The 26,402-nt window shown below is 40.2% G+C and overlaps 1 protein-coding gene across 6 annotated transcripts in view; it reads right to left on the bottom strand.

Moving 5' to 3' along the window:
- Window positions 1-26,402, bottom strand: part of NCKAP5 (NCK associated protein 5) — a 1,064,528-nt gene that overhangs the window by 162,755 nt on the left and 875,371 nt on the right. For all 6 annotated transcript variants that reach the window (XM_027082618.1, XM_027082617.1, XM_027082619.1 and 3 more), the window contains 2 exons: window positions 23,675-23,713; window positions 14,623-14,742 (listed from right to left, as the gene is read on the bottom strand). In XM_027082618.1, the coding sequence (XP_026938419.1) occupies window positions 14,623-14,742; window positions 23,675-23,713 (159 nt within the window). The remainder of the gene's footprint in view (window positions 1-14,622; window positions 14,743-23,674; window positions 23,714-26,402) is intronic.

Genomic DNA, 26,402 nt, shown 5'->3' on the forward strand with positions numbered 1-26,402 from the left:
ACGTCTGATGTGCACAGCGCCCTAAGGACTGCTCTCCTTCCCTTCTCTTCTTTCCCCCTCGTGGTCACTTCCTTTGTGAAGCCATCTCCTTCTTCCTTCCCTGTTGGCAAGCCTTTCCATGCGCCCCAGAGGTTCACTCAGTCACTCATTCACTCAACATTTATCAAGGCTCGCTTTGTTAAGAGGTACGCATTGGGAGGATTCAGAGGTAAATAAGGCAAGGCCCTTGTCCCTATGAAAATAAAAGTCAAAGCAAGCGAAGTCCAGAGTAGGAATCGACCCTGACTTCCTTCACAGACCACGTGTACCCTCGACAATACTGCAGGCAGGAAGCACACCAAGACACATGAACCGATAAGCCTGGGTCTTGTGCAAAAACAAAAACACCAGAAAACATTCCTCAACTGATTTGGGAAGGAAGAACAAACACGTGAGAAAAAAACCTGTAGCATACTTACAAAGTAACATATTAATACAGACTGGGACCTGGTGAGCCAGGTGTGTGTGGGGACTGAGGGCCAGGGGTGCTTATTCCAGGACCGCTGCCAAAGCCTGTAGCTTCAGAAACAGGACCAGAAGCGTGCCTTCATACACAGACGGTTCCTTCCGGCTGGCACGTCTGCTCTCCCTTGTCCGCTTAACAAGCTCTTCTTCATTTGTTTAGACCCACGTAGGGGCATTATTTCCTCTGTTAGGTCTTCCCCAGGGCCCTCGCCCAACAGAATTAGCCTCCAGCCCTACCCTGCCCCCCACCAAGTGCCCCTCACCATAGCACTCTGCTCTGCATGGCATCTGCAGACCGCAGCTGTTGAGGAAATGCATTTTACCCCTGAAGCTCCAGCACCAACAGACCCTTGGCGCTCCCAGCTGGTTAACTGAATGGAGAGCAGGGGCCGCGGGTGGGATGAGGGTAGGCCGAACAGCATTTTGAACGGGGCAATGACATACAAAATGGGACAGTTGAAGGAAAACCTATGTCATGCTGTGTGGAGTGAGGGTGTTTCTGCTTGGCTGGAGTATTTGTGTCAGGGAAAAAAGACGAGCGAGGCTGCTGAAGGTAAAGGAAGCTGACAGAGGGCCTTGGGTGCGTCCCGCAGAGGAGAAAATCACATCCCGCCGTAACCCTGCAGATTCATCTTCTCTGCTGCTCTTACTTGCTCCCAAGCCAACCTCGTGTGAGGCATCCGCAAGCCCTGCCCTGCAGGAGTCGTGTGATCTTTCAAAGGGTCCCCGGTTTCTCAGAGATGCCACTTTCTGTACCTCAGACAAGTTAATGTCCTTCCCAGGGCTCCGTGTGTAAGAGAGAATCCCTGCTGCACATCCTCCGTGCGTTTTCATGGCTGGCAGCTGTCCATAAGGAAAAGCCAGCACGGTGCTCTGATCACGCGGGATGACGGGTCACTGCTGGTGGGTGCTCCGCCATCTGGATGGACCCTGGCAGTCCTCAGCGTCCCTGAAGCATCTCCGGCCTGCTCCTGCTGTTGCTCTGTGGATCTTTCTAAATCAGACAGCAGGTCCACAGGACAGGGCTGGAGGCTGCCGCTGAGGCCAGCACACAAGCAGCTCAAGGGCAGAGCTGATCGGTTGTAGAAACTCATAAGGCAAATGTACATCCTCGCATGGGAAGCCAGGTAGCTGCTCTAACCTTGTGCGGATTTTCCTGCCTTTTCTCTTGACTCTTTCATGGCTTGTGGCTCAAGAGAGGCACAGATCACTCAGAATGAAACCTTTCTATGCCAGAACTCAAGACCCACTGTCCCATCCTTGACCCAGGCCCTCCTTCCCTCCCTGCTTTCCATGTTATTCCAATGCCCTCGTAACGATTTCTTCTTTTCATCTCACTTAACTATATATATTTTGAAAGTACCCAAAAGGCAGATAGGTAGACCTTTTAAAAAGCAAAATACATACATTTAAAAATGTTTTATATGGCTGGCGTTTTCCAATTTCTCTGAATGGCCAAATACCCTAGAGGAGATGCCTTTGGCCTGGCTGCTTGATTGTTCAATTCCGGGTACTTCTGTGAGGCTGTGTTCATTATGCAATGGCCAGTTCCAAGGTAGTGAAGAATGTAAATGCCTAAAAATCTTTGCTTCTCAGAAATACAAGGATTAAAAATATGAACTGGGCACCTAGGTACAGTGGATTGATACAAAGATACACATAAGCAGACAGAAAAAGGCCAAGAATATTACAAACCAAGAATATTACAATCTTATTGTCGTTAGAAGCATCTCCCTCAAGGGTGACATCATCAAGATGGTGACATAGGTCATTCCTGAATTCAGTCCCCTTCACTAGAGGACCAGCTAGAGACACCAACATAGGCAAGACACCACTGTGAAAACCCCAGAAGATGGAGGTGAGCCGGCAGCACCCCTTGGGACCACGGAGACCACGAAAGACCTCATTAGAAGGGTAAGAGGAACGGCTAGACTTTAATCCCATCACCCCTCCCTCAGGATGACACAGAGCCACACAGAGAGGGCCCCTGGGGCCTATGGTTTCTCTAGTGGGACACAAAGGGCCCAAGGTGGACATCCACCTTCCCAGCACTGTGGGTCACCCCCTGGGAGGCCCATTTGGGTCTCACCCCATGGGGATCACAAGGAAGCTGCAGGGCTTGACACTGGAGATCACATCAAAGCAGGGGACAGGGCTTACAGTAACCAGCACTTAGATCTGGGCAGAGTAAGTTCCTCCTCACGGTGGAGGAGGAGATCCCAACCAGTGGCTTTGCCCATCGTCAGAGCCAAGCCCATGTGGCCAGAGTACTTGATGCACAATTCTGCCTGATTTGATCCCCAGACAACAAGCAATGCTGGCCTTCGGGCCTGTTCTGCTGCACCACCTGGGCAGGGAAGTAGGCTGCTACCCCCACCTACTGTTGAGGATAGCCCTCAGTCTTGCCTGATCAGGAAGCATAACGAGAGCACCTGGGAGGCTAAGTGGCCCACGCTGTAGCTGCACTTATAGGGGCACCTGAGCAGAAAACCCAGTCAGTAGCTCTGTCCATCTGCAGAATCAAGTCAGTGGCTCTGCCTGACCAGGGAGCTCAGGGGACAGTTTTGCCTGGCCTTGGTCCCCAGACAGTGAGCCATTCCAGCAGTTCTATGACCTTGGCCAGGCAGGGAAGTAAATTTGCAGGCCCCCTTAACTACTGAGTATAGCACCCGACTAGGAAGCCTGACCAGCGAATGCAAGCAACTGTGGAGTCCATTCTACAGCTGCACTGGGGAAAAGAACCAAGCCAGTAGTCCTAGTCAACTGTTCCCAGCCAGTGGCACCCCTGAACTCAGAGCTTGGGCAGTGGCCTCCCTCAAATAGAAACCCTGATAGCAAGCCCCACTTCTAAGGATGCTACCAGCTGACTCGTCAGAACCCCAAGCTGAGCTGACAGGTGAAGGACTGCCTCTGCCCAAGTGAATCTGTAAAGTCTGGAAGAGGAAGCTGCTTTCTCCAATGCACAGATACCAATGCAAAGAGTCAAGGATTACAAAGAATCAGGTAAACATCATGCCATCAAAAGAAACTAATAAAGCTCTAATAACTGACCCTGAAGAAATAGGGATCTAGGAACCGTCTGACAAAACATTCTGAATAATCCTCTTCAAGAGGTTTAGTAAACTACAAGATCACACAGACAACTAAATAAAATTAGAAAAATAATGCATAAATGAAATGAGAAGTTCAACAAAGAAACAGAACCCATCCAGAAAACCAAACAGAAATCCTAGAGCCGAATAATACACTGACTGAAGAATTCAATAGAGAACTTCAGCAGCAGACTCAACCAAGCAAAAGAATAAATCAGTGAATTAGAAAATAAGTCATTTGAAATTATCCAGTCATTTGAGCAACATAAAAAAAAGAAAAGAATAAAAAGAAAGAAAGAAAATGTTTAAAAACCTGTGGGGTTTAGGGGACACAGTCAAGAAAAACAATATATGCATTATGGTTTAGGACTGTTTCTGCTGGAATGAACCTGTAGAAGCTGGAGGAGGTGACCATTTATTCAAATGCACAGCCAAGAATACCAGAGAGGAAGACTTTCCCGAACAAATAAAAGCTGATAAACATCACCACCAGACATGCTCTACAAGAAATGCTACAGGGTGTTCTTCCAGAGGAAATAAAGTGATGCTCATTAACACCATGAAAGTATATGAATGTAGGTTAAAAAAAACTCACTGGTAACAGTAAATATATAAGCAAAGCCAGATTTTCTAATATTGGTATGGTGTTCCATAGTTCACTTACAACTCCAGCTTAAGACGTTAAAGAAAAAAGTATTAAAAATAACCATAAGCACAGTAATTTATTATTGATACACAATATAAAAATATGTAAATTGTAACATTAAACATAAAATGTGAGAAGGGAGAAGAAAAAGTGTAAAGTTTATGTATGCTATTGAAGTTAAGTTGTTACCAGCTTAAAACAGGATGTCATAAATAGAAGATATTTATGTAAGTCTCATGATAACTACAAAGGAAAAACCTGTAGTAGTTACACAAAAGATCACAATAGACAAAGCATACTGCTACAAAAAGTCATCAAATCACAAAATAAATCAGTAAGATAAGAAGAAAAAAAAAGAAGCAAGGAACAAAGGTTTAACAACACAATCAGAAAACAATTAATCAAATGGCAGTAATAAGTCCTCACCTATCAATAATTACTTTAAATGTAAGTGGATTAAATTCTCCAATCCAAAGACACAGAATAAAATTTAAAAAAATCCAACAATATGCTGCTTACAGGAGACTCACTTTAGCTTTAGAGATACACACAGCCTGGGAGTGAAGGGATAGAAAAAGATATTTCAAACAAATGGTAACCAAAAGAAAGCAGAGTTAGCTATATGTATATCAGACAAAATAGACTTTAAGCTGCAAATGCTCAAAAGCGACTAAGAAGGTAACAGTATGATGATAAAGGGGTCAGTCCACCTAGAATATATAACAATTGTAAATATTTATGTAGCCAACATTGGAGCATCGAAATATATGAAGCAAAGAGTAACAGAAGTAAAAGGAGACATAAACAGCAATACAGTAATAGTTGGAGACTTTAATATCTTACTCTCAACAATGGATAGATCATCCAGCAGAGAATCCACAAGGAAACAGTGGATATGAATAACACTATGAATCAAATAGACCTAACAGACACATACAGAACATTCCATTCAACAGCACCAAAATACACATTCTTTTTAAGTGCAAACAGAACAATTTCTAGGATAGATCATATGGTAGGCCACAGAACAAGTCTTAGTAAATTTAAGAACATTGAATCATACCAAATCTTTTCCAAACAGAATGATATGAAACTAGAAATCAACAACAGGAGAAAAACAGGAAAATTCACAAATATTTGATACATGGATTTTTTTTAAAAAACACACTCCTGAACAACCAAGGGATCAAAGAAGAGATGAAAAGATAAAAAAGTATCTTGAGACAAATGAAAATGGAAACAACATACAAAAACTTACAAGGTGCAGCAAAAGCAGTTCTAAGAGGGAAGTTTATATGGATAAACACATACATTGAAACAAAAGAAAACTCTCAAATAAATAAACAAATTTTATACCTCAAGGAATTAGAGAAAGAAGAATAAATGAGGCCCAACAGTAGCAGAAGGGAGGAAATTAAAAAAAAGAGGAGAAATAAACAAAATAAAAAATAATGGAAAATATTAACAAAACTATAGAGTTGGTTTTTTGAAAAGAAAAACAAAACTGACAAACCTTTAGCTAGCCTAACCAAGAGAAAAACAGGACTCAAATAAATAAAATGATAAATGAAAGAGGAGACATTACAACTGATACCACAGATGCAAAGGATAATAAGGAACTTCTTTGAACAACTATATGCCAACAAATTGGATAATGTAGAATAAATTGAAAAATTCCTAGAAACAAACAACTTACCAAGAGTGAATCATGAAGAAACAAAAACTCTAAACAGACTAAGAATGAGTAAGGAGATTGAATCAGTAACCATAAACCTCCCAACAGAGAAATGACCAGGACCTGGTAGTTCACTGGTAAATTTTTACCAAAGATTTAAGAAGAACTGATGCCAAATCTTCTCAAACTCTTCCAAAAAATTGAAGAGGAGAGGAATGCTCCAAAATTCATTTTATGAGGCCAGTATCACCCTGATACCAAGCCAGATAAAGACACTACAAGAAAAGTAAACTACAGGCCAATGTCCCTGATGAATATAGATGTAAAAATTCTGAACAAAGTACTAGCAAACTGATTTCAACAGCTCATTAAAAGGATCGTACAGCAAAGTCAATTGGGATTCATCCCTTGGGTGCAAGGATGGTTCAACATATGCAAATCGGTAAGTGTGATATATCACAATAATAGAATTTTTAAAATCCTATGATCATCTCAATAGACACAGAGAAAGCATTTGACAGAATTCAACATTCATTTATAATAAAAGCTCAACAAACTGTGTAGAGAAGGAATATACCTCAACATAATAAAGGCCATATATGATAAGTCCACAGCTAACATCATATTCAGTGGTGAAAAGATGAAAGCTTTTCCTCTATCAGGTACAAGACAAGGGTGCCCAGTATCACCACTCCTATTCATCATGGTACCGGAAATTCTAGTAAGGGCACTCAAGCAAAGAAAATAAATAAAAGACATTAGAATCAGAAAGCAAAAAGTAAAATTGTCTCTATTTGCAGATGATGTGATTTTATATATAGAAAATGTGAAAACCTCATAAAAAACTTTTAGATAATCATGAATTGAATAAAGTTGCAGGACGCAAAATCAACATACAGAAATCAATAGCGTTTCGATACACCGACAACTAATTATCTGAAAAAGAAACAAGAAAAACAATCCCATTTATAATAGCATCAAAAAGAATAAAATACTTAGGAATAAATCTAACCAAAGAAGTGAAAAGTCTCTACAATGAAAACTATAAGACACTGATGAAAGAAACTGAAGATGACACAAATAAATGGAAAGATATCTTATGTTCATGGATTGGAGAAATTAATATCGTTAAAATATCCATACTACCTAAAGCTGTCTATAGGTTCAGTGCAACCCTTATCAAGACTCCAGTGGCGTTTTTTACATAAATAGAAAAACAATCCTGAAATTTGTCTGGAATCACAAAAGACCCTGAATAGGCAAAGGAGTCCTGAGAAAGAAGAACAGAGCTGGAGATATAACACTTGCTGATTTCAAACTGTGTTACAAAGCAATAGTAATCAAAACAGTATGGAAATGGCATAAAAACAGACACACAGGGCAATGGAACAGAATCAAGAACCCAGAAATAAACCCATGCATAATATGGTCACTAATATTTGACAAGGCAGCCAAAAATACTCAATGGAGAAAAGACAGGCTCTTCAATTAACGGTGCTAGAAAAACTGGATATTCACAGGTAAAAGAATTAAACTAAACCCCTATCTTACACCAGTCACAAAAAGTTAACTCGAAATGAATTAAAGGCTTAAATGTAAGATATGAAACCATAAAACTCCTATAATAAAAACAAAGGGGGAAAAAAACCTCCTTGACATTCGTCTTGGCAATGATTTCAAGGATGTGACACCTAAAGCTCAAGCAACAAAAGCAAAAATAAACAAATGGGACTACAGCAAACTAAATAGCTTCTACACAGCCAAAGAAGCATCAACAAAAACAAAAAGCAGCCTACGGAATGGGAGAAAATATTCTCAAACCACACATCTGATAAGGGGTAACATCTAAAATAAATAAGGGACTCATACAACTCAATAGCAAAGTATCAAATAATCCAATTAAAAAGTGGACAAAGGACCTGAATAAGCTTTTTTCCAAAGAAAATATTCAAAGAGCCAACAGGAACATGAAAGGGTGCTCAAGATCACTAATCATCAGCAAAGTGCAAATCAAAACCGCATGAGATATCACTTCACAACTGTTCGAATGTATTATCAAAAAAACAAGAGATGGGCTTCCCTGGTGGCGCAGTGGTTGAGAGTCCGCCTGCCGATGCAGGGGACACGGGTTCGTGCCCCGGTCTGGGAAGATCCCACGTGCCACGGAGTGGCTGGGCCCGTGAGACATGGCCGCTGAGCCTGTGCGTCTGGAGCCTGTGCTCCGCAACGGGAGAGGCCACAACAGTGAGAGGCCCGCGTACCACAAAAAAAAAAAAAAACAAGAGATAACAAATGCTGGTGAGGATGTGGAGAAAAAAGAGCCCTTGTACACTCTTGGCAGGAAATGTAAATTGGTGCAGCCACAACGGTAAACAGTATGGAGGTGCCTCAAAAAATTAAGAGATAGAACTACCATATGATCCAGCAACTCCAGTTATGGGCCTAAACTCAAGGTAGATGAAATCACCATCTCAAAGAAGAGATTATCTGCACTGTCATGTTCACTGCAGCATTATTTATAGTAGCCAGGACATGGAAACAATCCAAGTCTCCACTGATGGATAAATGGATAAAGAAAATATGATATATATGATATATATATATAAGATATAAATGTATTTTAGAGATATATTTATATATTTACATATATATGTGATAGAATATTACTCAGCCATAGAAAAGAATGACATCTTGCCATTTGTGACAGCGTGGATGGACCTTGAGGACATTATGCTAAGTGAAATAAGTCAGACAGAGAGAAGTAAAAACTGCATGATCTCACTCACACGTGGAATGTTTTTTTAAAAAAAGAACTCATAGAAAGAAAGAACAGATTGGTGGGGGTGGGGAGTTGGTGAAACTGATAAAGGGGATCAAAAGGTATAAACTTCCGGTTACAAGATCAATAACTTCTGGAGATGTAATGTACAGCATGGTGACTCTAGTTATTAATACTGTATTGAGTATTTGAAATCTGCTAAGAGAGCTTAAAAGTTCTCATCACAAGAAAAAGAAATCTGTTCATAGTGACAGACATTAATTAGACTGATTGTAATGTCCATTTTCCAGTCACTATAAAACTCCTAGAAGAAAACAAAGGCAGAACACTCTCTGACATCAGTTGCACCAATATCTTTTTCAATCCATCTCCCTGAATAACGGAAATAAAAATAAACAAATGGGACCTAATTAAACTCAAAAGCTTTTGCACAGCAAAGGAAACCATAAACAAAACGAAAAGACAACCCACAGATTGGGAGAAAATATTTGCAAATGACGGGACCAACCAGGGATTAGTCTCCAAAATTTACAAACAGCTCATGTGGCTTAATATCATCAAAACAAACAACCCAATCACAAAATGCGCAGAAGACCTAAGTAGACATTTCTCCAAAGAAGACATGCAGATGGCTGAGAGGCACATGAAAAGATGTTCAACATCGTTAATTATTAGAGAAATGCAAATCAAAACTACAATGAGATATCACCTCACACCAGTCAGAATGGCCATCATCAAAAAATCCACAAACGATAAATGCTGGAGAAGGTGTGGAGAGAAAGGAACCCTCCTACACTGTTGGTGGGCATGTAAATTGGGGCAGCCACTATGGAGAACAGGATGGAGGTTTCTTAAAAAACTAAAACTAGAGCTACCATATGACCCTGCAATCTCACTCTTGGGCGTATATCCGGAGAAAAACATGGTCTGGAAGGATACATGCACCCCGATGTTCACTGGAGCACTATTTACAATAGCCAGGACATGGAAGCAACCTAAGTGTCCATTGACAGATGAATGGATAAAGAAGATGTGGCACATATATACAATGGAATATTACTCAGCCATTAAAAAGAATGAAATAATGCCATTTGCAGCAACATGGATGGACCTAGAAATTGTCATACTGATTGAAGTAAGTCAGACAGAGAAAGAGAAATATCGTATGATATTGCTTATATGCAGAATCTAAAAAGAAATGATACAGATGAACTTATTTACAAAACAGAAACAGACTCACAGACTTAGGGAACAAACTTATGGTTACTAGGGGGAAGGGTGGGGGGAAGGGATTGTTCAGGAGTTCGGGATTGACATGTACCCACTGCTATATTTAAGATGGATAACCAACAAGGACCTACTGTATAGCACAGGGAACTCTGCTCAATGTTATGTGGAAGCCTGGATGGGAGGGGAGTTTGGGGGTGAATGGATACACGTACATGTATGGCTGAGTCGCTTTGCTGTGCACACGAAACTATTACAACATTGTTAATTAGCTCTACTCCAACATAAAATAAAAAGTTAAAAAAATATTGAATTAAATGTTAAGCCATCCAAGTATACACTGATTATGTATTATGAATGGTGATAATATCTGTGGGAGGGTAAGATGCAACATTCACAGCATAATTGCTGCCCTCAAGGAGATTCCTATTTAGGTGAAATAAAAGTTAACATGAAATCCCTAGTAATGGGGGTTGCACTGCACGACCTCCACCGTCAGTACCATGTAACTCTAGGATGCCATAATTGCATATGAAATTAAATAAAATAAAGACACAATGAACGAAAAATACATCAGAAGCACAAAGATAATTTTAAAATCGTCTCATCTCATCTGAAATAATATAAAAACACTAGCAAAAAACAGTCAACGCTCCCAGAAGTGACAGCAAAGTTTTACACCTCGGTTCTAAGCTGTCAGATTCTCAACTGTTTGTGAGAATAATCTACACTATAACATTCTTTTCTTTCTATCTTGGCCCAAGGATATGAGTATAGGACCTTTGAAATATCAGATAAAAAGGAGAAGAATAAACCGTGTTAGGCAGAAAATATGAGAATAACGTCCTATCGAGATGACGATAACACAGATGTCCAAAGCAAGACAAGAGCAGAGCGCACAGGAGAGGGGAAAATCTTGGATGCTACAGATCAAGAGGCTTTCAGAAATGTGTAAAGATCGCAGGCGATTACACTGCAGAAGCCCTCTGCACTGATCTGAGCACAGGTGGGCCCGTTAAGCAAAATGTCTGTCAGAGTACTGAATCAGAAAAGTGTTCCTCGTGTCCATTTGTATTCCACGTAGAGGGAGCACAGACAGGAAGTGAAAGGGAGGAAGCGGACCCTGACCATGGATTTAAATCCCCAGTCTGTCCATTACCACTGGGTGACACAGCCTCTTTGTGCCTAAGTGTCCTCATCTGTAGAATGGGTATAGAGATAGTTCGTACCTGAAAGTACTGTGATGGAGATAAACTGGTGAACACTATAAAGGTTGGAGAACAGTATCTAGCACTTTTTGTTTTTGGTAGGGCCAAGGCTGGCTTTTTTGCCTAGGAATCATATTATTAGAGTCCTCCAATGTCTTTTGTGTTTTTTTTTTTTGGGCATCAAACACATGCTTTATGCATTGTCTGTGATTTCTAGGTTTTGTTTTTCTTAATAGTGGAATAAGAACTTAAAACCACCTGAGAAGCAATTTGCAAGCAGAATGCCTCTACATTTAATACAATTCCCATCTCCCACATTTTTTTTTTTTTTTTGCAGTTACACACCTATATTTCATTTGATCACAAACGTTTTTAGGGACGTGCCTTTATAATGTTTTTGAAGCACTCAACTTTATTTTATAGAAACAATTCTTTTTGCACCACATTTCATCCGTTTATAAAGTAGCTAAAAATTTCATAATCACCGTGACAAGTACTAGTCATGTGAACATACTGAGTTACAAACATAACTCATTCATGGTGGAAATTCAACTCAACTGGTAAGAGAATTAAGTACTCTTAGTAGAGAGTTTCAACTAGTTGTCAATGTTTGGTAAATTGAGAGTGTAATCTAATATAATTTATAAGAGGAAATGGTGAGCATTGGTTAATCTGGCCAGCGAGTTCAAATAAGGTTAGTTATAGACTCCGGTTCCATTAAGAATGTTACTTTTAGATTTTATTTGCTACACTGGTTTCTTAATCTATTAGAATTTAGCTCAAATTATTGATTTTAATATGGAGGCCCTTATTAATCTGACTTGCTTCCACCCATAGTCCCAGAGATGCTTTTCTGGAAACTGGAATCGACAGAGAAGTTTATGGCCATTCTTAAGATTTTAAATTTCAGGTTAGACTTCTTTCCTTTCCCATCATGGACTGGTTCCCTTTGTAAGTTTCCCAGAATCTGTCAACGAATCCTTAGAACTATCCTTTTGTTCCTCTTATATCAGAATTTGCTAAAGAATATCCATGTAACCTCTTATTCTCTGTTTTTGAGGGACAAATAATCAGCAATTTCCTATAAATTATTTTCTTTTCTACAACTTAACAATGTATCTACTAAAATCACAATGTGTTCAACAATCTTCTTTCTGTATTTCTCTTCAGGTGGCTACTTAGCTTGTAGAGAATCATCAGGCTGTATTCAGCAGGTGACAACTAATGCAGTTTTTTAAGATACATAGAAACCTACTTAGAAATCTTCTGTACTGAATCTCCAGTCCACGGGCAGAAGCTGTAACATCTCTCATACTCGGGACCAGGCACACTGGTGGGTTTGCTGTGCTCACCAGCCACACCCTCAAACAAACTGGGCTGGACCAGCATGGCTGCATAGTTCCAAAGCCTCCACACAAGACAGGAAACATTCAGAAGAAGAGGTAGGGGTATAAACCTCTCTTAGGTGTATGTAAAGTAACTCCCCAACTTGCAGAATGAATCTGGGTCATTTATTCATTATTCCATTCAACAAATAATTACAGAGCTTCCACAGGTGCAGAGCAAGCTCAAACTGCTTTTCCTTTAGCCGGTGCTCCATGATATGTATTTGTGCCACCAGAAAATTAAAAAACCACAGGTCATATAATGAACAGACCACCTGAAAAACCAGCAACTTTGTCTATGACTGTGAGCCCTGAGATGTTAGAGGGCAGGCATCATCCTTGCTATTATTCTACGTCCAGAACTACTATCAGCCCATCTTTTACAAATGGCATTTAAATTAGAATGGCTCCTGGAAGTGAGGTCTATCTGGGGAGAAACAGTGTGTTGGCTGAAGACACCCAAGGAGTAAACACTGAGTTCCATTGTTAGCGCAAACACCACCCCCTGCCAGTTGGATATGTATTTAAGAAATTTGCGTCAGCCAATGAAGAAGCTTAAATATCTATGGCACATGTGTTTACTGTGGAAATGAACCATCATGATTCACAAACAGGGACTGTAGATCCCTAAAAATTGTTCCAGAAAAGCCTCAAGTTAAAACACGTAAAACGGAAAAATTCAGGAACATGCAATAGCTGTGAAAAGCAATTACAATAGTGGATCTTGATTATAAGAGAGCAAATGACATACAACTTTTAACAGATTCAACATTCTCTCTGACCAACATTTATCGTGGGCAGGATCAGGAAACAGAATAGAGATAGATGATTTTTTTTTCCACACAATTTATGAGTCATAAATTATGAATTATGCGCTAATAGATAAAGCAGAGAGAAAATTAATTTAAGAGATGAGATCTATTTTACAATTCAGAGAGCTCTTTTCTCTTCATCGGAGGCGGGTTGGGGGGGGAGGATTACATTTTGATGTGCGGTTTTACCAAACATCTTTCTTCCTCTGAAATGAACTGCAATTTCTCATTATTTCCCTGAGGAGTCAGGGAAAGATGTTTGTGCCAAAGTTCAGAGGGTAAATTAGCAACACTGTCTCAACCATCTGGAAAAGTGCTGAACTTTCTAGCATGATGGAAATGTTCTGTACAAACACTGTCTAACATGGTTAGCTGCTGGCCATGTGTGGCTTTTCAACACTTGAAATCTGACTAGTTTGACATAGAAACTTAATTTAAATTAATGTTTAATTTCAATAGCACCACATGGCTAGCAGCTACAGTGGTGACAGGCTAGTCTAGAGGGTATCTCTGTCTTTCCCCTTTCCTTTAGTCAATCAGACCAGGCAGCTGGGGGTTATCCTTTACAAACTTGGAGCTTGTTTGAGCAAATATGAACATTAATAGCATTAAAAAAAAAAATAGGAAACAGCAAAGATCAGCCTTCTAGACCCCTTTGCCAATCCACGTGTCTCCCTGCAGTCAGATATATTTTCTAGTGCTTTCTCGGGGGGCAGCTTCAAAATGATTCAAATGGTTTGCCTTTCCACAACTTTCCCTGTTATGAAGGCAACCGGAAGAGTTTGGTGAGAACGCTTAGACGAAGAGAACCTGTAAAAGACTGAGGCGGAGTGTATTAGGTTGTGAGGAGGCAGGCTGCAGAGAGAGAGAGAGATGAAAGTACAACCAACCTCAGCTGTAGTTTTGCTTACAGAGAGTTTGAAATAAAGAAATGTACTTCGGCATCACATAAAACTCCGCCTTGCTTATCAGGGAGTGCAAGACTACTAATACTTGTCCCCAGAGCCATCAATTATTTGCTGACTCCATTCCCCGGTTTCACTTGATACCTCTGATTGTTTCCTTTTACCTGTTTATTATTTGTTGATGCATTTCTTTATCAAAATTAGGTTTAAAGAGTCAAGAGATTTAAGAGACATTCAATTTTAATGACATCCCTTGAGAGGGGAGAGAATGGAGGTTCCGACGCAATATGTCTTGCCCATGGAGATAGTGGTACCTTTTGAAGTTAACTCACTTCCTGTCAATAGCAAGCATTTCAGTAGCAAAGACTGTTTTGCACAGAAACACATACCTGGAGGAGCAGATCAGAAGTTGGTCTGACTCGCTGTTGGAAAAGGATGCTTAGCGTTCGATTCTGTTGTTCCAAATCAAACACTCTCGTTTTCAACTTTACACATTCCTCCCTTAGATCCTGCAACAAACACATTGAAAGAAAAAAAAGTCTATTACCATTAAGACACTTTTGCATATTAATACTATATTTCATCTGATATTTCAGGCGCATTAGTAAAAAATAGTATTTTAAGCCTTCAAGCCCCCCAGAAATAGATCACACACAGTGTTTTCTTCCACAGCCCACTGTCTGATAGAATTATTATGTTCAGGGAAGACCTACTTGAAAAAAAAAAAAAGCGCCTTGAAATCAGAAATGCATTAATCTAGCATGCTATTTTTGAAGATGGTAAATCTCAGCAATATAACGTCAATTTAAGTTTCCACCTATATATCTGGCTTTTTCACTGTCTTCATAAAAGCAATCATAAAGCACAAACCACAGGACAATGTTTTTACAGTGAATAGAGATTTGGTCAACTAAAGAAACTATCACTTTTTTTTTTAACGTCTTTATTGGAGTATAATTGCTTTACAATGGTGTGTTAGTTTCTGCTTTATAACAAAGTGTATCAGTTATACATATATCCCCATATCTCCTCCCTCTTGCATCTCCCTCCCAACCTACCTATCCTACCCCTCTGGGTGGTCACAAAGCACCCAGCTGATCTCCCTGTGCTATGCAGCTACTTCCCACTAGCTATCTGTTTTACGTTTGGTAGTGTATATATGTCCATGCCACTCTCTCACTTTGTCACAGCTTACCCTTCCCCCTCCCCATATCCTCAAGTCATTCTCTAGTAGGTCTGTCTTCATTCCCATCTTACCCCTAGATTCTTCATGACTTTTTTTTTCCTCCGAGTCTCTCATACAGAGTGAAGTAAGTCAGAAAGAGAAAAACGAATACCGTATGGAAACTATCACTTTTGATGGACGCTTCCTCTGTCGTTTGCGGAAACGAGTTGAAATTCTCAATGCGGCTAACCGAGTCAGTGATGGATTTAGAGGGAGTGAAGCAACTGTGAAGTGAAGGCTTATAAGGCCACTTGAAACTTGCCCATCCTCTGAACTAGCGGATTTCCATATCTTTTGGGATGTTCTGGTCTTAGTGTTGGGGAAGAAGTAGAAGAACCGTACCTCAGCATCCCCTTAGAGCAGCTCTTCTGAATAGTTCAAACACCAAGGAGCTTTCATGAGGGGGGCTGACATGCGGGAGCTTTAGAATGCTCTAGAATCCCACCCAGGAGCTGCCTTCCAAGTTAACTTGTGATAAAGACAGTACTTATACTGACATGTCTACACCCTCTTTGGTGGGGTTCAAGGAACACCCGGTAGAATAAAGCCCCAAGGCAAGGTTCTTCAAAAGCCGACCCTTTTCTACATTTCAAACTTTATCTTATACTATTTCCTTATTTGAAAAAAAAAAAAATAGGTTTCTGCTCTTACCATGCTCTTACCCTGCTCTTTAACAAGGGTCTGCCTGTTCTCGAAAGCACCAGGCATTCTGCCTCCTTCCCCCTCCCCGACCTCCCTTTTGCTTCTCATCCACCTCCTTCTTCCGGTCCAAGTTTGCCTCTTCGGTTGACATCCAGTTCAAATTCTGTTTCGTCCCCCACGCCTTTACCTGGCATCCTCCGCTTTTATCTGCTCCCTTTCCTGAACTCCAGTAAGCCCTCAATGCCTCTTCTACGACATTTAGTTAATGTGAGATACTGCTCTGTGTTGATTTGCTTTCAGGCTCTGGCCTTATCTTGTCAATCAGATGACACGCTCCTCCAAAGGCACGAGGAGATACTCACAGAAACACCAGCACGAGCATATTGTTCTGACCTTTTTCCTTCACCACCTAGCACAGCACCCCACAGAGCAGTAGGAGCTTGATAAAATTGTGTGCTGATTTTGTTAAAGGGGTTAATGATGATGAGCTCTATTCTCTAGTGATGGTGTGATAAAGAGAGCTTTAAGTTTCTCAACACTGTTGTGTGTCTACCTGTGTATTCTGAGGTGGGGCAGCTACAGGCCTCACTTAAGTCTCTGCAAGCAAGACAGGGTGCCAGTCCACAGCTCTGCTCCCCAGGACCTAAATAGCAGTCACAACGGTGAGTGCGCCTGTTTCCTACACAACCTTGGGGCAACCTAAGTGTGCAGCTAGAGAGAGGTCTAGCTTCCGAGGCTTTACCTGAGATGCATCATCACTGCCAGGCTTATTCATTCTAGGCAAAGAGATAGGCCAAGCTATAGCTCAGTGCACAGCTTACACTCTTCTCACCTTTTTAGCTAAATAAGGAAGCTGATGCGTAGGATGTTTTCAACTGATTGCTGCCTACAAATGCAGAGCAGAGCAAAGGAATGCCATGTCCAGATGAGGCAACCGGGGTGCCAGCTGCAGGAGGGCAGCAGCTGTAAAAGCAGGGGCAGGGGGTGTGTGCATGCCATTTAGCAGAGGCTGTTTTGGGGGCCTAGGCGCTGCTCAAATTAAAAGGCTAAATTTGCTGTCTTTATTTAGAATTCAACCTCTGTGTCTCGCTAATGCTAATTTTTGTTCTTAGCATGTATATAACACTCCCTGCTCCCAAACGCTAATTGTTTTCACTACTGCTAATTAAGCAATTAATAAAACTTGACTGTGAGGTAAATAAATATTAATAGTACCTATTGGGTGGGAAAACACAATCATTCTCACTTGCGGGGGGTGGGTGGGGATGGAAACAGAAGCATATGAGTTTGGATTTGCAAGGAGAAAGGAGACTTGTAAGGAAGACCAGCAACAGTTTTTAGTAGCAAAACTGAGAATAACTTGAAAAGATTTCTTCAGACGGGTAAAAAAAAAAAGAAAGAAAAAAAATCAATATATTCTAAAGCAAGTTTTTGTACCAGTGCCCAAATTTCCATGGCCATTACTGTTACTTAAGGCAGTAAAAGTTCATTAGCAGGAACACACTTTATCGACCTTGAGGACCGTTCATCACTCGTGGCTCATCTCGATCAGCACAGAGCAGAGGGGGGAATGGAGGGCTTCAGGAATGTGACGCTGCTCTTACAATCACTGACCCACAGAATTGAGCTGGACAGAAAATTTGTAGATATAAAAGAATATTCTGTGTTGCTTTAACATTCTTGTTTTCTTCACTCAAGCTGTGGATGGTTAAGTGATGCCAGACAGCTGTCATCCCAAGAAACTGTAATCAAAGCCATGTGTGTGTGCCCATGTGCACACACATAAACACAGCCAGACTGGAGAGATGGAAAGAGAGAGAGAAAAACCACAGTTTCCTTGACTACGAGGCAGAGTGTCAGCGGCTGTCTGTGCTTCCCCTGGGCTCACAATGAGAACCCACTAACATAAAGGCCCATATGACATTTTGAGGCTGGGTGCAAGAGCCACTATTCTAATGCTGTCGATTATAGAGGGGTGAAGACTATGGCCCCCAGGTAAGGCGTCAGAAGCTAAAGAACTCTCCTGTTCAGAGGCCAGCCTCTGAGATCATGGCTCCCAACAGGGGCTGGACCATCTGCCCTCATCCACAACCTCTTTTTTTCTCTGCTCCCTAGTATGTCTCAGGCCTCAAGGGGAGGACCCCACTGAAAATATAAGGTTGTGTCTTTTGAAAGAAAAAAGGGGATGTGTTGTATAATGTTATCAGGAAGAAAAAATGCCGAAGAGTTGACTACATTTCATCTCATGTAAGCAAGTATAGTGGTCTTTGGGTTCAAGGAAACAGCCCAACCTGTTTTCTTTGCAATCTGCATGCCACTCTCAATTGAAATAAAGTAAGGCATTACAGCTGGATGCCAGGGGAAAATATACTGAGCAATGTGATGCTACTGGTCTAAAAGGGCCCTGTGTATCTTAACGATCCCAAACCACAACTTCCCCGGAGGATCCACACATTGTACTCCTGACAACTTTCACCTGTGTTTGGGGCCGAAAGAGATTCTGGCTTCACTGCTGTGTAGTAGTTATGGAGTATGGTTACTTTACGCATTTAGAGCAAAACCATTGCCAGCTCCAGGCTAAAGGAAATTTAGGGAAATGCTGGTTGATTAGAAGCTCGATATATACTGATATTACCACTGGAGTACTGTTGATTAAATCTGATTTTATCGTGTACAGTGATATTATACTGGTATTCCTATTTCAGAGGCAGTGTGTATCATGGGAACACACTGGATTGGCAGTTAGGAGGCCTGGGCTCTGGTCCTCATTACCCACCTGACCTTGAGGAAGTAACTTATTCTGGTTACGCCTCAGTTTCCTCACCTGCAAACGTAGCTTCTGCACAAAACCAGGCTTTCAAGACAAGGCATGCCTCAGCTGCTTCATGAGATGGCTGGTCAAGGGCCACCTGAATCCTTCCCTTAAGCTTACTGGACACCACATCCACCAGCCCCTCCCAGTCACAACGCTTCTCAGTGTCTGTCACTGATATATCCCTATCTCTTCTAAGAATGCTAATACTTCTGTAAGAAGAAAAGGATTTACTGGAAAAGGCTGGTCACATCTCAGACCAACCAAGGACCTCAACATCAAATACTTAAAAAGGCAAGACAGGTAACATAATTGTATCACTGAATCAGGCCAGTTCTAATCAACAGGAAGTGGTGGGTCTCGTGGCAAACTGAATACTGCAAGCCTTCATCCAAAAGGCATTCAGATGAAAACATTCTTAATCTGGGTGATGGCTAAACAGTTTATGTCATTACCGTGAATTGAGCCTGTTACCAAAGCTAGTCGACAAGCTCAGGGTTAAATGTTCCCACTAAGGCCCCTGGCAGTTGGGAAATTCTGGGGTCTAAAATAAGACTGATTCTTAGAAAGCTTGATTTGGAGAAACCTCCAAATTTAGAGTCACTTTTGACTCCACGCATGTCAGATCCTGGACGTCCCTGCTAGCGAGGACTGGCGATGCTTCCAGAAGTTTTAAGAAATCTACTGGCTTCCTTGCCCTTTTGTTTTATTTCCTGCAGTCGTATGTAACTAATCATTGGGTTTCAACCCATCTGTTGATTTTTACAGCATCTCTTCTGGTATGCCAGAAAAATACCTTTTTGGTTGCCCAGGGAGGAGGATATGAAGTCATGGCAGATTTGCCTTTGTGTCATAACAAATGATACAGTCCAAATTTGTACTGAATGGTACAAAGGGTAAGGGCATGGAGTGGAGTGCAGTAACCCTAGGTTAACATACGGGCTTTGGCGCTTCTAGCGATTGGAACTATGGGAAATTTATTTTCGTAGCCCTACCTCACAAGATGGCAGTGAAAACAAAAACAATTCAGTGCATTTAAAATGGTGGACATGGGGTCTGACTCCTTGGTAGTGCTAAGTAAATATAAACAGACTCTCTTCAAGGAAACCAGATCCTACCCACACCATTGCTACACAAGTGGACCCAGGTGGCCTGACCACACCTCCTACAAGGGAGATATGTAGAAGTTGGGAGTTCTTTTAGCTTCAAACTACAAAATCGTGTTCTGCTGCTATCTGGTTGGCTGTACTGCTAGATTCCACCATACAAGGGCCTTAACTCACGTTGGCAAATTAAAAAACACCACGAATATTTGGCGATTCTAAAGAACATGAAGGCAAGGCTGAGGTTGTTGATATGCTGGAAAATAACTCCAGGAAAAAATGCTTTTCTTCCGAGTTTGGTGTTAGTGGCAAAAAAGGAAAAAGGAAAAAAAAAAAAAAAAAAGAACCTAGGAGAGTAACATTTTCAGTGAGTGTAATTGTCTTAATGAAGATAAAATATATTTCAGACAAAAATATGAGTTTAGCTCAGGTTATTGATTTCACTTGCACTTATAGACTTGGACCTATGATTTGGAGGCATAAGTGGAAGTGAGCTGGGTTTAATATTGTCATTTTAGCGTTATTGATCTAAAGGAGGGACAGTCAGCTCTCTTAAGAGAACTCGCAGATTTCTGAGATAAATTGCATTACTTGACTAGGACATGATATGTACATTTAACAGAAGCTGCTAAATTTATGGAAATAATTTTTTTTCTACCAGTATTTGGAAAGGAAATACACTCTGTGACTTCAAGATGCTTATCGGAGCCAATTCCTGGTATGCCAGAAAAATACCTTTCTGGTTGCCCAGGGAGGAGGATATGAAGTCATGGCAGATTTGCCATTGTGTCATAATAAATGATACAGTCCAAAACTGTATGGTTATGACTATAATTTTACCTCATGGATTTTATGTGTGTGACTTGGATAAATCACTCAAGATTTCTGTTTTTTACTCTGTGCCAGCTACATCCCTCTTTAGAATTAGGTTTCTCATCTGCTTTCGGAGAAACCTAATTTTATTTCCTATATTGTGCTCTTAATTAAAAAGAAATTTCTGTCTTTTTGTAGCAATTCTACAGTCTCTAGAAAAACTGGGAAGTGCATGTTTCTGCAGAACATGATTCTTTTGGAATCTCTGAAAGCCCAGGCATCTTTGCCTGCTTCACAGTATCCCTGAGGTATGCTATCTCACAGTAGCACATCTTTTTGTGTCTTACTGCTTAACTGTACCAAGGCAGATTTATCTGTTTACTAGTTACTACTTGAATTTGTGTAGCTATTTTTTGTGGCTGACCTGAAAGGTCCCATTTTCCTTTATATTGTACCAGACAGCTTTCTTGTCTCTTTTCTGAGGCACCATTAAAAAAGACAGGCATGAGAAGTCTTTCAACAGTTACACACAGAGCTGCAACAGTGCCCCTTCATGCCTTAGGTTTGTAATTAAATGAGTGTCGAGTTTCCAGCAGGAGGAAAGCAGTTGAGAAATTAAAGCCTTTGAAAAAGAAAAGGCATTCAAATACATTGTGACAGAAATCACGAGTTGCCCTTCAACATCTGTTTCGACTCTTCTTCTACAATAAGGTGACAATCAATTTTCAGCTGGGCACATACCCAGAATAAAGACTCCACTGTCGGGCTTCCCTGGTGGTGCAGTGGTTAAGAGTCCGCCTGCCAATGCAGGCGACACGGGTTCGAGCCCTGGTCTGGGAGGATCCCACGTGCCGTGGAGCAACTAAGCCCGTGCGCCACGGCTTCTGAGCCTGTGCTCTGGAGCCCGTGAGCCACAACTGCTGAGCCCACGCGCCTAGGGCCTGTGCTCTGCAATGAGAGAGGCCACTGCAGTGAGAAGCCCGCGCACCGCAATGAAGAGTGGCCCCTGCTCGCCACAACTAGAGAAAAGCCACGCACGGCAACGAAGACCCAATGCAGCCAAAAATAAATGAAATAAAAATAAATTTATAAAAAAAAAAAGACTCCACTGTCAGCTTCCTTAGGTGTGGATGTGTGATTAAGTTCTGTTCATGGAGATATAAGTAGGGAGGTGTGAAAACTTTTGGAAGTTTCTCTTAAAAGACAGCAGGTGTGTCTTTTAGCCTCTTCATTTTCTTTGGCTTTCATTTCTTCCTGATGGCTGAAATGTGGATGTGATCACTGGAGCTAGAGCAGCCATTTTGGACAATGAGGTAACCCTGGAAATGAAGGCCACATCCTGCAGAATAATAAGATGGAAGCCCGGATGCCAGGAACCCTATCAACTTTATGGAGCAGAGTCATCATACCAGTCATGTACTGTCCACCTGTAGATTTAGATCTGAGAAATAAATGACTAATTTGGTTTTATTTTATCTGATTTAGGCCACCATTATTTTGGATCTCTGTTACTCACAATGGAACCTAATTCTAACCTAATAAATGTGCTCAAATCTCTCTATTTATGTAGTTTAATGTAAAATCTGAATCAGTTAAAATCATTTGTAGCAGGAAGCATGATATTTTGACAGAAGTAGTTGGGGCAGAGAATCTAGCAAAAATATTATTCTAATGCCTCTACAGTACACATTTAAAATAATATTTATTTAAGTACCTTTATGAGAAGTAGTAAATCCCTAATAAAATTGTTTTCAATTAAAAAAAATCAAAATGTCATAAATGCTTTTGCTCTCCTTAGCCACATCCTCCTGAACATGCCACATGATCTAAGATCTTCTTTTAAAGAGGAACTCTATCTCACAGAGAGGTAAATCAGAATAAAAAAATTTGAAGGAATTAGAATTTAGCCTCTCAGACACATCATGGAAGGAGATGCAAAAGGTTCAGTAAAATTCGCCAAACCTGCCAAATTTGGGCAACTACCTGCATTTACCCACTCTGCCCCAATAACATGATCTGAAGGCAGAATAAGAAGATGACAAAGGAGAAGGTATAGCAATTTCAGGCTGAGAAATCACCATTTGTTGTTTTCCCTAACTTTATGAGGAGTAACTGACAAATATAATTGTATATATTTCAAGTGTAAAACATGACAATTTGATATACATTGCATGGTAGAATGATTACCAAGATCAAAATTATTAACACATCCTCACCTCACCCAGTTAATTCTCTTTTTTTATTTTGTGATAATAAGGCTTAAGATCTACTCTCAGCAACTTTCAAGTATATAATACCACCATGTGTTTTATCTTTACCACAAACGTGTTCCTGGGGGAACAACTCTATATGTTCCGTTTTATAGGACGACCACAGCAATTCTGGGAAGTAGACATTGTTATCCCTATTTTACGGAACAGGAATTAAGGTCCAGAGAAGTTAAACAGACTTCCTAACCTCAAAGATCTCTTGCTGAATTGTAGGCCTCTGTTAATGCAGCCCATCACAGGCTATTCATTTTATAGGAGTCAGAGGAATCCATCAACTTATTTAATGTTTGCATTTACTAAATAAAAATGATAGGTTTGCTACTCATCTGGGTGGGCCCATGGAAATCTTTCATCTTCAAAAGGCTTTCTATTACTTTCCCAAGAGTTTAAATTTTATGAATCTATTGGTCATTGATGTTACTGCATATGCCATCTAAAACGCACACAATTTTAACCTAAGTGAATAAATAGAAAAGTATTGTAGCTATCAATCGTAGTTTCTGTTAGTTTGACAATGTGAGTTCCAATCTATTCACATAAGTACTTTGAAAATAATAAAGCCAGAAAGTGACCTACCTTTTGAGTGAGCAGAGCTTGCACAACTTGGTTGGCTACCTTTAAAAAATAAAGAAAAGAGTTGCCGTTTATAATAATGAGACTTTATATGCATGGACGCTAATTTATCAATAAGTTTCCCACAGCTTACTATAGCTAATTAGCTCCTTACTTTCCTCTTTCCTCTAGCTCCAGAGGACCTGATTCTTTTCATAATAAGCCTTTCCTTCGAGGTAATACTTTGCTTTTTCCAAAGGTGACCTTGTTGCTAATTAAAATGGTTAGGCTGGAAAGATCATTCATACCTTGACTCTCACATTTCCATATTTGGAAAAGTAATATCCTTTCATATGTAAAGTACTTTAAGAAGGCTAAAAAATGATACAGTGTAAAACATGATCCTAATTATCTGCATACAGTTTCTACACTGCTGATTTACAATGTCCTTTGCCTCTCCTTCCTATTCTTTTGCTGTGTGACTATTTCACTGCTTAAAATTACTTGCAATAGGGGTAGGTGGAATGGTGGAGAATAGGGACAACTCATTCTTTCCTATATGCTCTGCTTTCCTACTCCACATCTTTTACGCCATCCTCTTGTCATTGTTACCTGTGATAGAGTCTGATAGTTGTTTACTCTATCCCCCATTTGCCCCTTCCTCCTAAGTCACAAACCCTGATTTTTTGGCTGGACACATCCAAATACATTTCCCTGCCTCCCTTGTCACTGTGTGACAAACTTCTGGCCAATGCGTTTTTAGCAGTCTATTTTCTTGGACTTATAGGCAGTTTCTTATAAAAAGGGGGCTCATCCTTCTTTCTTTTCCTAGCTGGGATATGAAAGTGATGGCTGGAGCTTCAGCAGCCACCTTGACAATGGAAGTCACATATTAAGTATTTTGGGGCAGAAAAATGGGATGAGCCTGGTCTTGATGATGCATGGAGCTGCACTGTCTATCTCTGAACTGGTATATGAGAGAGAAATAAAATAGGCACTGTTATGTTGAGTTTCTTCTAATATACAACCAAATATAACTGTCACTAATATATTGCTAGAACTCTAATTTTCTTCAGGTATCAGGCAGCTTGTGACAGTAGGAGAAGCTGGGCCCTTCTCAGCCCAAGGAGGTGAATCTTGATTAATCTAAGCCAGTGTTGGTTATTCCAGTCCCTTTCAGCGACTGGCTTAGGAGTGGGCATGTGACACAACTCCAGTTAACGGCCATGTGAAAAACCAATAACATGTCCACGATATTTCAAGAATCTGGCATTTTCTCCAGATAACCATTCATCATTTCTACATGTATTTACACTAAGATTTCTTTTTCACCTGCAGGTTTCAAAAACACTTCACAAAGAGTCACTAAACTTCACCACAACCTTGAAATTATGTACCCATATGGCTAATATTGATAAAATTACGGTAGAAAGGAGAATTATGTGGAATTTTTTAGTCAATACATACGTAAACTGTAAACATTTAGTGTGATAACTGAAACTGACAGCATTAAAGACCGAGTCAGGATATTTAAATATCTTAAATATAAGGTATTGCTGTTCATTCATTTATTCAATATAAATTTGCAGAGTATCTATGATTGGGATGTGTTCTTTCATTTCAAAGAGAACACAGCTGGTAGGAGGTTGGCAAGAACACAATTATAAGTGTGATAATCGTGTAATCATGTAATCATATTGGTAATTCTCACATTCAACCTAAGGCTGAGGACCACACTTTTCTCTTCTCTTTCTCTTGATAACAAATGTATTTTTGATGATGCTGAACTGTATGTGCTCATTTCTCTGTCTAGTATAGGGGGACAGATTACGGTAAAAATGTTTTCATGGGGCTTAATTGTTTCTTAACTCAATATTGACGAAATAGCATATCCTTAATGACAGTGAGCCACCAGTAAGCCTCACTGAAAATTAAAATACAGGCTGCAATCAACTTGTGGTCAGCAGACATTTACACCACAAGCAGTAAATGACTAGAATCAGATTACCTACAACTGGCTCACTGAACTGTACGCACAAGAAGGATTCTTTTCCCTATCAGAATCCTTTCCAAATTTATATTGTTGACATTAAGTAAAAAAGAAAGGCCTTTCACTGAAACTAACTACAGTTTTGAAGAAAAAGTATTCTTAGGTAATTTGCTTTTTAGTCCAGCCCAAGTTAAAGAAGCATATCTAAGAACTATCATAGTCCAAAATAAACTGTATTTTCCGTAACTGGCACCATTACTTTTTCCTTTATTACTTTATTTATACACGATCACAGTGGTGATAAATGTTATTCGGCCAACACAAATTGACCAATAGCATAGTCTTGAAAATCTTTCAGTTTTTAAATGTTCATTTCAATTTGTAACTGTGAATTTAAAGTCAAACTATATACCATCTATTTTATTCTTGCAAATTAAAAAAAAAAAACAGAAGAATTGAACTATTCATGCTGCTTAAATCAGGAACAATGTACCAAACTTAATTTATACCATAAATAATTTAATCCTTTTGGATAGCAAACTTTAGATTTGATTTACATTCTCATAAAACTGCCTAATATCAATATTTTCTTTTCTTCCTCCGAACTGGTCCCTCACTTAAACCAGTCTGTGGCACAGTGGTCGCATAAAATAGCTCTCTACATGATTTAGCAGGAGTCATAAACGAATACCTTATCTGTAAGAGCCTGTAGCAGTAAATATGTTATATCTTTGCAATCCAATATGTTTGCCCTATAGGCTT

Source organism: Aethalodelphis obliquidens, unplaced genomic scaffold (assembly GCF_003676395.1).
Source record: "Aethalodelphis obliquidens isolate GAN/ISIS:26980383/991018 unplaced genomic scaffold, ASM367639v1 scaffold47, whole genome shotgun sequence".
Taxonomy (NCBI): domain Eukaryota; kingdom Metazoa; phylum Chordata; class Mammalia; order Artiodactyla; family Delphinidae; genus Aethalodelphis; species Aethalodelphis obliquidens.